This window comes from Phaenicophaeus curvirostris, chromosome 15 (genome assembly GCF_032191515.1).
Source record: "Phaenicophaeus curvirostris isolate KB17595 chromosome 15, BPBGC_Pcur_1.0, whole genome shotgun sequence".
NCBI classification, from domain to species: Eukaryota; Metazoa; Chordata; class Aves; order Cuculiformes; family Cuculidae; genus Phaenicophaeus; species Phaenicophaeus curvirostris.
The window spans coordinates 5243058-5258560 of NC_091406.1; the positions used below are offsets into that span (position 1 = coordinate 5243058).

The 15503-nt window shown below is 40.3% G+C and overlaps 1 protein-coding gene across 1 annotated transcript in view; it reads right to left on the bottom strand.

Annotated features, from left to right (window-relative positions):
• ADAMTS2 (ADAM metallopeptidase with thrombospondin type 1 motif 2) overlaps window positions 1–15503 on the bottom strand; it is a 172451-nt gene that overhangs the window by 36669 nt on the left and 120279 nt on the right. Inside the window, exon 5 of the mRNA XM_069869530.1 lies at window positions 8117–8200. Coding sequence (XP_069725631.1) covers window positions 8117–8200 — 84 coding nt within the window. The remainder of the gene's footprint in view (window positions 1–8116; window positions 8201–15503) is intronic.

Here is a 15503-nt window from a genome sequence, read left to right on the forward strand (position 1 = left end):
ATCAATAATTATTTATTAAAACTTGGGCAATTTTTTCTACCAGCTTGTTCAGGCACTTGACTGAACGTCCCACTTCCATTGAAAATCTATTTTTACAGAGACAATTACACTTCAGAAACAAGTTTTAAAGGATCAAGAAAGTAAGAAAATAGCTAAAGTTCATGGTTAGATTAAATGCGATTTCCACATTTAATGAGGTCTAAGGCATAACTGAAGAAAAATAAACAGATACAATGGAATAAAAAGTTGGGTATTTTAATGAGAAAACTGATATTGTACTGCATACCGTGCGTTATGGATTCTATGCCACCTTGTCACCACTTTGCACAATCACTTCCAGTTTGGATGTACAGTTGCTGATGTAGCCTGTTCCCCTGTTGGAACCGCAGCTGCTTTTGGTCAGCAGAAACTAACCCAGTGTGGGGAAGGGTAATGCCCAATGGCCAAGGGAAGCAAATAGCAGCAGACAACCATCACCCTGCCCTGGTTCATCAGCTGCTCTTGCTGTGCAACTGAGCTGCTAGGGCTGTTTTACCAGACCGTTGAATACTACTGGATGTTCTATTAAGTGTAAAAACTAAATATACTTTTTCCAGTTGTGTACTTTCAGAAATTGACTTTTCCAATGACTATCCTTTAAAGTGCATTTTCTTCATCCAGATCTGAATGATCTTTCGGGAGGCAGCACATTCAAGTTCCAAGTGTGGTACACCATTCTTCCTATAAACTCCTCGTTACACAGGTAGTGCACCAGCAAGGCTTAGCCAACTCAAATGAGCTCTTGTGTGGTAGGTGCAATCAAAGGATAATACTCTTGAATAAGAAGAGCAAAGTATTTTAAAACCCAGCTACTACATTCGCCTTTTTTCAAAAAAAAAAATTTCTTTCTTAAGAATTCCCAGCTAATTCTACTTTATACTGTGCATTGCTAAGACTTAGGCAAATTGATTGTACGAGCGATGTTATAAAATGTATGACTAATTGATCCATCCCAGGTCTTCCAGGATTTGTAAGAGCTATATTTGTGAAGCCTGGCTTTTCATTTGCAATGATTACATTACCATGACAACACTGTAATCATAACACTAACCAACACAATTTAGATGCTATACTGTACTGTAAGCATTTGTCATTCCAAAATACAAAATGTAGAGTAAATCCTATCCTGGGCCAAAAATAAGGGAGAAGTAATATAGTTCGTGTTTCAATACAGATGTATTTGATGTGTCCTGTAATTGAGTGCATGATGGAGTACAGAGAGTATTGACTACATGTAAAAGAAAATCCTTAAAGGGTTGCGGAAAAACTACTGGAATTGATAAAAGAAATGTCTGCCAAACTGAGGTCTGATTTTGGCAAAACTGGAGTATTACAGTTCTGCAAATGTTCAGAAAAACAAATTAATAAACCAAATAGAGGCACAGTTTGGATTCCGATACCACTGTGGAATGAAAAAGATGTAATATAATCCCACACTGGATCTTACTGCTTCCAGCCATAATTCCCTTGGAAGCTGAAATAATAACGTATTTAAATAGTGGGACAGTTGCGATGCCTTTATTGCATCATCATATATTTATAAGAACAGATTTAAACAAACTTTGAGTTACTACAACAGACTAAAATCCTGGCTCTTCAAGCAAAAATACTGTTCAATTAAACAAGGTTTGACCATTGTTGAGGTCTTTAGTAACATCCATCAGTGGTAAAACAAAAACAAACACGCAAAAAACCAAAACAATCTATTTACATCTTCTCTACCTTGTTCTCATTTCTCCAAAGCCTCACAAGACACATCAATGCCTTCAAGGACCTCAGTGAGAAATCTTACTGGCAGATTAAAAAAGGGAAGAATGTTGTAAAATGAAGTTGAAAAAATTCAAGTAATGTATATCATTTGCCATTGGTTCTTTCTCTCACAGTGACCTCCTTCTGCACATTCTACCAAACAAAAATCATTGCTTTTTATAAGATGCATTAGTCAGAAAGCAAACAAACCCCCACATTATCAACATGTGCTTTTTGAAGAAGAGAGAAGAGAGAAGAAGAGAGAAGAGAGGAGAAGAGAGAGGAGAGGAGAAGAGAGAGGAGAGGAGAAAAGAGAGGAGAGGAGAAGAGAGGAGAGGAGAAGAGAGGAGAGAGGAGAGAGGAGAGAGGAGAGAGGAGAGAGGAGAGAGGAGAGAGGAGAGAAGAGGAGGAGAGTGTACAGTAATAAGGACCATACGTAGAAGTAAAATTTCTCTTTGTCAGACTGCACACAGAGAAAGTTTGGGGGCTAGCCGGGTGCAAATGCAGAAGAGGTGTAGGTGTTACTGTTGGCCAGCAAAGGGTCCACACTGCCAGGAACATGCAGGTCCTGCATCTGGCTAGGAGCTCAGACGTGGCTGGGAAGGACCTCTTTCCAAAAAGTACAGCAGGCCTGTGGAGAGTATTACTCAGCTGATCAGCAGGAAAACTGCCAATGGAAAGAGAAACTTTCCTTCTCACAGCAAGAAAAGAAAAAAAAACCAAAAAAACTGTGGGCATTTCAGAGAACTGCTGATGGAAACAGATGGAGGTGTTGGCCAAGAAATAGAAAGACTTCAGCTAGGAGAACATCCCTCATGTTGGGGGAAAACCACAGAGGGTTACAAGGACAGTTTGCCCTAAAGAACCAGGAGAGATCCTTGCTTTGGGAAACTCAACATCTATTAATGCACTCCATTTTCCCTCTTTTTTGATTGTCCCTTCATTTCTTCTATATCCCCTTCTTTCTTAGATGGAAGCAGCAGAAAAAAATAAACAAAAATAGAAGACAACTGAGTTGCATCTACCATACAAAGAGGCAAAGAAAGGTAGCAAGAAATGGTTGAAAGCCATTACTACATAGATCCAAAGGCCTTTGAAACTTCTTTGCAACCTGTCTTGCCTTTTGGAAAGTTACCAGTGTAATGTTCACTTCATTGTTGTGAAGACACTAAAGAAAAAGTCATTTATGAAGTTGACTGGAAGGCCCTTCAAATACTTGTGGAAATTGATTGGAAAGTAAGAAATAAGTAATTTTTTTCTTTAATGATTTCAAATACAAAGCTATCTTAGAAGAAAAACTGCAAAGTCTACCCAAACTTTTAAAGAAAGTTCAACTTGCCAGCACCTGCGAAAGGCACGCTGGTATCACACAGAGAATGGAAGGTTTCTGTAACCACTTCGTTCACTTATCTGCCATTTGGCATAACTGGGTACAATTCTGCAATGGTGTTGACGAGCAGAATACAAGATATTTAAGCTAGTCAGAAGCTTGCTGGTAAAAGACCTTTCCCAACTCATCCATTAGGTGGTGCTCCAAGAGTGCCAACGGAGAAGGCTTTGCTGCTCTCCAGTAGCTCCAGAAGGAGCAGAAACATGCTTAACTTGACAGGCTTCAAACTATGGTAACAAAAGTTGGACTAAAGCAGCACACACATTCGGGAAACTATTTAACATATGACTCTCCCTTCTCGACTGTGTAAAGTCTCTGCAAAATACACTGTTTACTTTACTTTGATTTGACACTTCTATTGTTCATTGTATATTGGATTAGATCTTCTATATTATTCTCCCATCCTGAACAAGACAAGCAATAAATAAATAAATACAATTACCTAGTGTCCACGGAAACCAACCAAACGAAAATAGCTCATGCAATAAACAAACATTTTGCACTCAAAGTATTTGTAAAGCTTTCTTACAGCAGCAGTTCGTAAACATTTTTTCAGTCTCTAATTCTGTATAATTTTAAGCAGATCAGGAATACAAAGCAGTGTTTATGCTATCAGTCAGCTCTACACTCTTCAAGGTCCCAACAAAACACAATGGGAAATCATAAGCTGTGAGTCTAATATAAAAATAAAGCAATTCAACCATTTCCCCAGATAAAAAAAATAAGAGGAACAATATCTCATCTCATCTTTATCCCCAGCCTAACACACAAAAACCAGTGCAAAACTATGCATAGCAACCAAAATGCTATAAAATACATAGATTCTGGCCTTGCAACTCCACTTGAGCAGAATTGGTTACTGGAGATGGCCAAAGGCTGGGCTCAGGAACTCCCAAGTTCAGACATGTTTGCATAGCACGTTACAAGATTAGGGCTTGATTTCTTGATGCTTTCGGGTCTTCTGCATCTACCAGTGTCAATGGAAAACCCACATTAGTGACCTGCTAACACAAGGAGAAGCTGGAAGGGATCTCGTCAATGTATATAAACATCTATTGGGAGGTAAGTAAAGACAATTGAGCCAGCTGCTTCTCAGCTGTATCAATGGACAAGAGGCAATGGGCACAAACTGAAAGATAAGAAATTCCATTCAAATGCAAAAAAAAAAAGTCTTTGGAGATATTCAAAACCCAGCTAAGCAAGGTTCCAAGCAACATGGTCTAGCTGACCATGCTTTGAGTAGGGGTGGGCATGAGACTACACGACACCCAGAGGTCTCTTCCAAGTACAGCTACTCTGTGACTTGAATGTACAGCTAACAACCCCCTTGCTTTGCCAGGCACTGCTGCTCTCAGCCAGAGTCTTTGCCTCTTCCTGGGACAAGCAGAGATGAGGGAAGAACTCACCCCTTTCCCTCCAGCCAGGTTCAACAGCAAAACGGAAAGGATAAACTCCACATTTAAGGAATAAACCTGGCTTGTCCTTCCATCTCAGCTGTGTCACCTGTGCCACCCTCTGGGAAATAGAGAGAAGAACCTGTCTCGGAATGAACCACTGCCTTCCATTCTGGCTGAACTGAGAACATCTTCCCTGCTTGCATCAAGGTTAGACATGAAAAGGTCAGATGGCAGAAATAAAGAGAGCATCATTTTATGAAAAGATCGAAGGTAAAATTTTGTCCCAAATGAAGGCATCAGGAGCTCTGCTAGTATCTCAGACACACAATCAAAAAATCCTTCTCAGTTGAACAGTCTGGTCCTATGAGATTGCAGGCATCCATCGCACAGCACCTTCTTCCTGAACTGCCATCTTAAAGCCATTTGGGTTTTCTTCCCTCCCCTAATCTTTTTGAAAGGCTCCCGGCCTTGTTGGTCAGGTTCCTCTTTCAATTTGACCAAATTAGCACATGGCCAGAGTACAAACTATTTGTTCTGGGGCCAACATTGGTTCATAGCTAACATGGGTTTTCTCTCCCTACCAGTTGCCATCCCAGATGTGTAAAGAGCAGACACAGCATCCCTTGGTCAATTGAACCCTGTTCTAGTCTGCATACGGGTGACTTGAGCTGTGCACATAGCTCCAAAGGACGGTTCAGGGGTCTCTTGCACTGCCAGGTTCACATTTCCCAAGAAATAAGCCTCTTAAATCCTTAGGTGGCTGCATTTCTTGAAACCCCTGCGGTTCCTGCAAAATTCTTCCTGATTTTTTTTATTTTTGCCATTAATGACTGTCTTAATTACACCCATCCCAGCTAATGTGTGTGCTTTTCTCTGCCCCTGTGCAAGCGCAGCGCATCTGCACACAAAGTCACCATTGTCGATGGACAGAGCGTAGGGTTGGAGCCAGGAATTTATGAGGTCTTATCCCCAGCCTGCCAGTGGCCTTCCGTGTGGCCTTGGAAAATAACACTTAACATCTTTGGGTTTTTAGCTGTAAAATGGGAATAACAATCTTTATTCATTCACCTCAAAGAGGTGATGAGAGGATTTTATGCAGTGCTCAGGAATTAAATGTTTCCAAACAAAATTTATAATAACCAGTCAGGGGTTTTAAATCCGTTCTCAGCTCATCTCTTGCCACCTCCTCTGCACTTGGTGATAGTGGTTGCTTTGCTTATTCTCCTGAGCATTCGAGAGCTGGCTGGATTACAGAGCCGCTACAACCAAAATAGGTCTAAATGGAATAATTTGCCCAAACGTTGAATTACATTCATCTCAAATGTATCCGCAGTTTCCAAAATTTGGAACCAATCTTCCTACTACTGCACTCAAAAAGACAGAAGCGAGCCAGCTCATCTTTTTCTCATTTGATGGAAAATGCACCACACGTACTCTGTTTACTTATTTGCAGTATGCCATCACATCAAAAAAGCCTGTGACTTTGGGAGTCTATGTAAAGAAAATGCAGAGAAATGCATGGTAGCTTCTGAAGCCACCGTGGATATGGAGCAGCCTTTGCAGGATGTATTTTTCTATCCTATTGATGGAATTGGGAAGTGAGCAGGCAGCAGCCAAGCATGATTGAGGACTTCACACCAGCCCCTCTGGTACATCAGATTACATTGTTCGCTTGTTTGAAGTACTAAGAGAAAAGCAGGGAGTCAAGAAAGAGCAGGTAGCTTCAGCACACGTACCCCAGACACAGCACAGCCACACGCTGCCTGCTCCACAAACACAGGTCTCACCCTGCCATACCCCCAGTCTAAGTGCAGAGGTGATGACTTACACAGGGTGCTAATTCAGTAAAATCATGTCAGATCTTTTAAATTTGCTCTTCAACGTGATCACCAAGGATCACCTTCATTTTTTTTCATCTCACCAGGGCAACTAAAACAATTACTGAAATTATTGAAACTTCTGCAAGTACAGTTGCCAGTGTTTGAAAATATTAAAAATTTCAGGGAGTGGAGTATCTTCAAGCAAGAACCATGGAAAAGCTGGTTGCTATGCAACTCAAGTATTGTCCATATTATTCTTATCAACAGATGACATATTGTATAAAATAATATAATCCTCTTTAAAAAAAAAATCCACAGTACAGTAGAAGGCTGATCAAGGGAGAGAACTGGCAATAGCTCAGAGTGCTGTCATAAACCTGACATTGATGGTTCACCCTTCATCAATTACAGCACCATAACGTAATTATTATGATGATTTAAACAGCACCCTCGATAATATATATAAATTGCCTACAATGAAGCAAATGAATCTGAAGATATCAACCACGTGCTTTCAAAAGGAATGCTTACAAGATTGGAATAGTATTTTCACACTATGAAGCCAATCGGGCTGTTTCATTCACTCACTGCCTTAATTTGTACGTGTCCCCTCCCTTTTTATTATGTGCTTTAAATATACATTCCTAAAAATTGTTAGTGCTGGTGTGTGGGACGGTAAAATATTGAAGGCTTTGCTCTAATTGCTCAGAACAGGTGCAGAAAGTAAATACTATACACATATTCTCTCTGCTTTTCCATTGTTAAATAAACCCAGCCCTCTGAAGAGAAACCACCTCCCCTTCTGCTCCCCGGTACCAGTCCTCTGGTCAGGAACTTTAAAATACGAATACAAACCAAATATGTTCTTGTACAACAAGGGCATGGAGACCTCAGCACCATCAAGTGGAGCAGCTCTGAAGTGATACCTTTTGCATTCATTTTACTTTTTTCAGAAAGCCATAAATCACCTTTCACATAAGTAAGAAGCAGATACAGAAATGCAAGAAAAATTATCTTCACGGTTATTTGGAGCAAACTTGTGATACTAGAATTATTCAATTCCATGCCCTGCTGAAAGCAGCAGGATAACTCAGGAACTGTAACATTGTCCCCTGCAGATTACAGATCTAGAATCCAGAAGCAGACAATCCAGATTACACAGTGCTACCTGCAACCGCTGTTTTAGTGATGTGCAAAACCTCATTTGCACAGGGGAGGAAAATTCAATTACAGATTTGACCTGCACAGCTTTTGCCTTCTGACCGCTATCCCACAGAACTCACACTTAACTTTAAGCACATGTGTAGTCCCAGTAATGTCAAGCCCAAGTTTAAGTGAGTTATTTGAATGAGGCCGTAGCCCTCAGCATCTTACAGAACTGGTCTTGTGTCTATTGCTACTCACACGCAGTTCTCCCACAACACCTCATGTTCACTATGTTTCAAGGATCATCCCAAACAAATGCAAAAATATAAACTGTCAGAGTGAAGCAGCAACTTAAAATGTCACAGGGAAAAGCCAGAAGTTGAAAATATTTGAAATGTGAAGTTCAAATGATAAACGAATACACATAAACATAAAAGTTCTTTATATTCATAGAGTGGTAAGGACAATACGTTTTAAAATACAAAATCAATACATGTCACCAGTAACTACACTGTTGATAAAAGAATGAAGTTCAGAGATATTGATATCCTCCATTTAAATGAAATGTTACTCACCTTGCCATAGCTCAGCAGGATTATCCTCACCAAGACAACGTTAATGTGAGCACCCAGGGACTCATCGTGATAAATTTCATTGACCTGCAAAAGAGTTCAGCACTTTAACTACTGTGTTGGCAACAAGTAACCATGAAAGCAGTGATACAGCAGTCCCTTTTATGCCCTGTCACTATGCCAAAAATCACTTTGTGATCTTATATGAATCAGGAAAAATTTCCACCAATGCAAGAGGGAATGTTTTCTTTCCTAAACTCTGCTGTAGCCTCCCAGAAGGCTGTAACTCAGGAAATCATTTAAAATCAACACATCATCAGAGAAATCATATTATCAGGTCTTTAAGTGCCAGCCTAAATGGACTTACACGTATCATGGTGCACCACCACGATGCAGCTGAGCTTTATCTAGCAACCAGTGCTGCTAAGAAGGAGGATTCCCAGCTCTCCCTACTCCATCCCAGTTGTGTGTGCTTGCTGGAGCCCAGAACATAGCAATCCTAGCAAAATCCTGAACAGCTCTCTGCTGGGCAAGACCACTAATAAGGAGGGGGACAAAGAAGCAGAGGGACAGGACCTCTCCCTGAGAGCCATTCGCTAGATGGACTCAGCTGCACCCTGTAAAGCTGCCATCTGGGACCCATCACATCACACTCTGCAAAGAGGACATAAGTCCCTCAAAAAGCATGGTCAGCCACATGGGCTGGCTTCATTGTATGTCAAAACTATTCAACATTAAACTTTGCAAGTAGAACAAAAGCTACAAAATGCCAGCAAATTAAAAACTGTCTTCTTTTTAATACCAGAACTACACAACTGAACACGCACTCAGGGAAACCACCCTAGAAACACTGAAAAGAAAACTCTAAATATTTAGAGTGGAGAATTAAATGTGGATGTATAAAGATTGCTTAGGAAACACTGCTACTAGCAAGCCAGGCAAATATTAATTGTTGAAGAGGCTGATTTAGGTATTCAGTGATGAAGCCTACATGAAACCTGGCCAAACGGCAAGAGTTTAGCTTTACAAATTAGAAAAGGCAGATGACATTCCCTGTAAGGCAAGTGTCTTTCCTAACACTTCTATCCCTTTGTAAAGGTTGTACCAAATTGCTTTACTGGCTGGACCTAAATTTCATTTATTCCTACAAAACAGATTCATTACTACAAGCTAATAAGTAACATTCAGCAAACCTTTAATTAGGAACAGAATAAATAATGTCCTGGTCCTGTTTCTTTGAGCAGCTCTAGTTTTAATGCTCCATCTTTTATCTCTGTAAAAATCATTAAAACTAAAACCTTCCGTGTAGGTTTTGCTAAGCAATCCCCATTGACATTTTAAAGTGAATTTTCATTCATTTTCTCAGTATTTTTGGAAACGAAAGCCTCATTTTATGTCTGGTAAAAGTCCAAGTTTTCAGAAGTCCTGAGCGTCCTGAGATGATAGTTTCGAGATCGCGTGGCTGAACCACAGCTCCAGGAGCAAACTCACACCCCGCAGGGCATCTGCCTGGGCACCTGGGGAACATGCTGTGGGATGCCCAGGATCCAGGCTCATTACTGGCTGATGAGCAGATCCTGGGCTGGAAGATGGTGGGTGAGACGCTCATGGCCATGAATGGCTTCAGGGGATGCTATTTTCATTGCAGTGTAAAGTAGTTGGTCTGCTCAAATCTGCTTTGTAAACAATACCTCTGGATCATTTATTTGCACATCGAAACAAGATTTTAGAAGGATGATTTTATATTCCTGTATTTAAAAAAATCTTTTGCTTCAACTTTAAGAACCATTACTGAATATAGATTATAAAGAGGTAAAATACAAACACACATTTTGCTTTACAAAAATTATTTTACCCAGGAAAAAGACCCTTGCGTTTCATCAGGGGAGGCAGGGGTATTAATTTGCTTCACTCATTGTGTAGTGTGAAGAGAGCACACGCATCAAGGATATGATGCTGTAAATTACCTACACATGAAATGAGTACTGAATAAAAATTCGTGTGTATAGAGGACAGTAAACATGGCATATAAATAAGTATTTAATTAGTTCATAAAGCATAAGCCAAATAGCTGCACATCGCTCTGTCATTAACTTCCAGAATTTAACCTAAGCCTCTTTTAACAATAGTTGAACAGAACAACCGTATCGCTGTTGCATGCCAAAAATGAAACTTGGCTTGAAAATGTTGATGGAACAGAACTGAAACACTGTTTGACTGTTCATGCAAATGACGTCTAACAAACAAACTGTGAATGAACAGAAAAGCATGAGCACTGTGAAAAAGCTGCGCGGTTCTCTTGGGATACTCAATTTTCTGCAAGACAGTGGGTCAATTCAAAGCTCTGGGTCTTCATTTCATTAATAAGGATGAGCCCAACCCCTCCTCACACAGCAGCTGAATTGAACCCTCTGCGCCTTTCTCCACGCTGAACTGTGGCTTTACTGGTAGGGTCTCACTGCTCATAAATAATACGCTGAAATCAATGCTTTTCTTTTTTTTCCAGCATGGCCTAAATAGCATCTATTTGTCTCAGGAAGTTACTGAAGATATGAGATAAAAGTGACTGAATGTTGTCCCTTAAAAGTTCACGAAAGCGCACACACCGCAAGGGCCTCCACAACCCCTAGTTCTGATTCTCTAAATCCCCACCTGTGATTTCAACAGGAAAGCAGAGTTGAGCCAATGCAATTTGTTGTATAGGGCACAAAATGATCAACCAACCTATGGAATTGGAAAGCTCCTGGCTCTCATTTAACACAACTGCTGAAACATTTATTTCAAAGCAGAGATAATCAGACAACAGATATATCTGTTCAGATGTCTGTGTAGCAAATACACACAGATGCGACAATGATTACATAGGACGTTTAAAGCACTGCATTTCCAGGTACTTCAGGACACCCTGGTTCACATCCACTCACGAAAAATCCGAGCTGATCTCCTGTTGTTCTTAGATCAGCAAGTCCAAAATTACGTTGCTGCATAGAACTAGAGAGCGCACAAAGCCCATCTCAAAATCACAGCTCCTGAACTGAAGGCAGTGAATGCATTAAAGCTTGTTAGATGTTCTACAGTGATTCAGCGTTTATAGAGGGTGATGAAGAAGGCTGTGTAAATCTCAAGGAATTCAAAGCATGGTGGAACACCGTAAAGAGACTTTCATCAAGCTCTTGTAGTTTATAAACTATTTTGGGTTAACTGGTTTATTTTTCTGGGATATTTCAGTCAAAGTAAAGCATGTATTTCTATTTAAAGTTGCTATTTAGAACTCAGGCTGGCACAGATCAGTTCTATATAAGAAAAACAAAGACTTTATTTGTTTTTCTGTTCTGTCCCTTTCTGCTTAGTTTATAACTGTTCTGATCGAGCTTGAAGCCAGCACAGTGAGCATGCAGAACACATCAAAAAAGCCCAGCTAAAGACAAGCTAAGCATCTGCGAGATGCATCATGCTTTGTAAAAGAAGCACTACAAAGTCTTTATTATTGAGCAAAATGGGGCCTACTCCTAAAAAGGAATTTAGAAAACTGCTGTAACACAAATAGTAATAAACAGCCAACAGTTTTGGTAGTCTTGGTGCACAGCAGCTTACCTGCTGACATAGCTGACAGGATTTATAGGGGAAGTCAGGTGGTTCCCTGAATCTCTAACTAAACCAATGCGCAAAAGGAGGAAGAATAATCTGCATATTTTGGCAAGTCATAGGCAAACTCATTCATGCAGTTTGAAGGACTGCCCAGCTTTGCAAAGTGTGTTAGTGTCTGCTATGCAAATCACAGCCCACTTCACCACAACACGGCTCCATCCTACTGAACCATAAATCATTGCGGCTCAGTTCATCCCGAGGCGCACCCTCCGCAGCTCCATGCTTGCACCATACGGTTGGGTAAGCACCACATCCCCAGGCGTCCTGAGCACACACCCCTGGCGGGCACCAAATAGTTTCAACCTCTGGCTACCATCAACCTCAAAGCTATCTGACCCAGCTACAGCAGCCATCAGAGGGCATATCTAACCATTTGGAGAGGGCACAATATGAGATGCAGTTTATGCATCTGGCTTTTCAGCCATCACAAACCTAATTAGATTGCTCTTTGATCACCCACTATCCTTATGTAACTGCTATTGCAGTACCGATGGCTACGTGCTCTCGGGCAGAGCAGGGACCATGTGTGGATCTCTGCCAGAGCGATAGCAGAGGAGCTGGAGAGCATCAGTGCCTCCCCTGTGGGATGGCAGAGCTCCTGGCAAGCCATTGCTTGAGCCCAGCCCAAGATGCAACTCATTCATCAGGTCATAATTATCTGCAGCAAAGCCTCAGTGCCTGGTGGGCATCCAGTGATTGTCTATTTCTGTAAGAAATGGCTGTTTTGAATTACAGAATAGGAATCAGAAATGTCATGGTGGATACTGAGCACAAACTTTTGTAACCTGACTCTCCCAAAAGCGTTTCCCCCTCACTTCAAACACCACTATCCTCTTCAATTTTCACCCCCTCCTTTATGCTTTTGAAGATCTCAAACTATCATTTCTAACATTCCCAAAGCTACATCTTAATCCCACAGGAATAAAACTACATCAGCTCCTCAGGTGGATAAAATATCGTCACACAGAAAGTCATCAGAGAAGAACCAGGGCTCCCAGTCTCCCTTTCTAGTCCTTACGAGGCATTTCCTCATTTCCTCAGAAAGGAACTTTTTTTCCTGAAATCTTAGTTGAGCATCACAAGGAAAAAAGAATAACGAAAGCACAGAACACACATGAAACTTAAAGGTCAAACTGTGATCTCAGATTTGGAAAACATCTATCATTCTGCTCAAAACCACAGGCAACAGGCAGTTTTAGAAGAGCTTGGCAATGTACGTTGCAAAATGGAGATAAGAATCTGGCATATGGTATGCAAATATGAGGCTCAGCCCTGATTTACCTTCCCTGGTGTGAGCGTCAGTAGATGTTACCAAGTCCAAGTTAGCTGCTTCTGATCAAAATGAAAAACATTCTCCAGAGCAGATGTGTTGGCAAGGCACTGAGTGGCTTCGTGTTATGGGTCTCTATCTCATCTTTGACTGTAACATTGGCTTTAGAAAGGTCACAGACTTTGTTTTCTGACTTCATGACTAATTTATTTTTCTTAGTTCCGCCCTCAGGCTCTTGGAACTTCTCATTCTTGCCCACAAACCACTGCTCTAAGAAGTTCTCTAAACACTGTACATTACCTTTGCACCAAAAGACACAATATGTGTTCAAATTACTGTCTCAAGATCACTTTCATAAAACCAACCATAGCACCATAAAATAATTAAGCTGACTCATCTGTTATATTACTACAAGGAATAGGGATGTGGTGTCAATGCAATAAATATGGTGACCTCTTCAAATCTAAGTGGCTTGGCTATGAAAAGCATCTAAAATTTGAAAGCTGACATTAATTACCCATATTCCATCACACAAACCACACTGTCACAACTCAGAAGTCCCTGGCTGCAACAGTTACGGCTAAAGTTCATGTTGGTATTTGGAATAAAGGAAAAAATATCTGTTTTAACAGTAGTTACCCTCAATTTCAAGGACGGTACCAAAACCTGTGTGACGCTCTGTGCTATGTCCAGCAGGGTAGCAAGGCACGTTCCAGTTAATAATAACGAGCAGTGCTCAGCTAATTGACACTGGAAATAATACCTCTGTGGAAATCAGTAAAACCTGTAAGAGTTCAGAAAGAGTATGTCCTGCAGGACCTCCTGAATGCCTCATCACAAGTACAACTTCCACCGTAGTGTAGCAATCAAGATAATGAACAAAAATAATCTCCTGAGGAGTCATCAGAAACTGTTCTTCTCACTAGTCACAGCTCTTGGATTATAATGATTGGTCTAAATGTGGAGTTAACTCACATACATGTATATAAGTTTTCAAGCAAGCTGTAATTCAACTATTGATAGCTGAAGTCCCTCAGATGAATAGAGGTGGACTTCCATTTATTATTTGTAGAACTTCTAACAGTCGGTTCAGATCTGAATTGTACATATTTAAACAAATCGATTTGAAATAATGAGTACTGGTGCTTATGAATTATTTAACTTTTTGGAAATCCAAATTTTTATCCATTTTATATTACTGAAATATCCTTCTCATCCAAAAAAAAAATGCTTCTCACTTTAAAAAGCACAATTCTGAATACAAGGTGCACCATTATTTCAAAGCATTCAATCATCACTTTCTTTTTAACAGCTTGAATTAGACATGCTTTCAGGTTTTCATCCAAATGCCAGTTAGAAATCGATGGCATTTCTGCCCTTTCCTCTAATTAGGGACTTGCTGTTCTGTACCTGCAAATCTTCATCCCTCATCAGCCAGAGATACGAAAGCAGAAATCTCATCTATAACAGCAGTATCATGTAGATCCTATTAAAGACGATGGATAACATATTCAAAAGTGCCTCAGGGCCACAATTTCAAAGACGTGTAGTGCTGAAAGATGGAGGTGAAAGACTCCGGGGACTTCACAAAACCCCCAGATGCATAATTCCCATTGATTTCTGTTATTCAAATGAAAAGTTGCTTAATGTATTTGTTCGGGAGCTGAAGTTTCACTTAAAGTCTGGGAGAGACATAATCCTATGGGCTAATTTTTAAAACTGATTCTCACTGATTTTAAAGACAGGTAAATGACCAAATATTTAGATAAATCAAGCCCAGAGTGAGTCATAAATCCTCTTCAGGTCTATCTACCTTTGAAATAATGGCAGATAGGTACCTATCTACTTCGAGGAGATGGGTTTTAGAATCACAAACATTTTGGATAATTATCCATTACACAGCTGTAACAGAGGGTAACCCCTAAATATCGCAATAAGACATCTTATAATGTGAAGGAATCAAAAAGAAACTGCAGACTTTTTCCCCTCAAAATTGTCCAAAAATCAAAAAATGTACGCCCTTTAGAGACAAATTCTTTCAAAATATATATCAAGGTGACAACTACCAGCACTAGAAAATGAGGTAGTTGAGGAATTGAGAAATACTGTGGAGAAGGAAAGACAGAAGATACAAGAAAAAAGCTAAAACAGAGGCCTCACTCAACAAAATAAACACCACAATTTGAAGAGAGGCATGGAAGTTGAACACTTGAAGTCAAGACAGAAAGAGCCAATATATTCAAAATCATTCACAGCTGAGCTTATTTCATGAGACTTTGCTATGTGCAATGGCCAAAATGTCGTAAGATCATATATTCTAACTCTGCCTCTTTAGGAAATCTGTTTTGAAGATATCCATCCCAGATGTGACCCCAAACACAGGACTGCAGAGGCTGAAGTATTTGCTTTAATCAATACTGCAGGCCCAGCCAGGTAAATGTAGTGGTGAGTCTCGGGTCTGCTGCTCTTCCA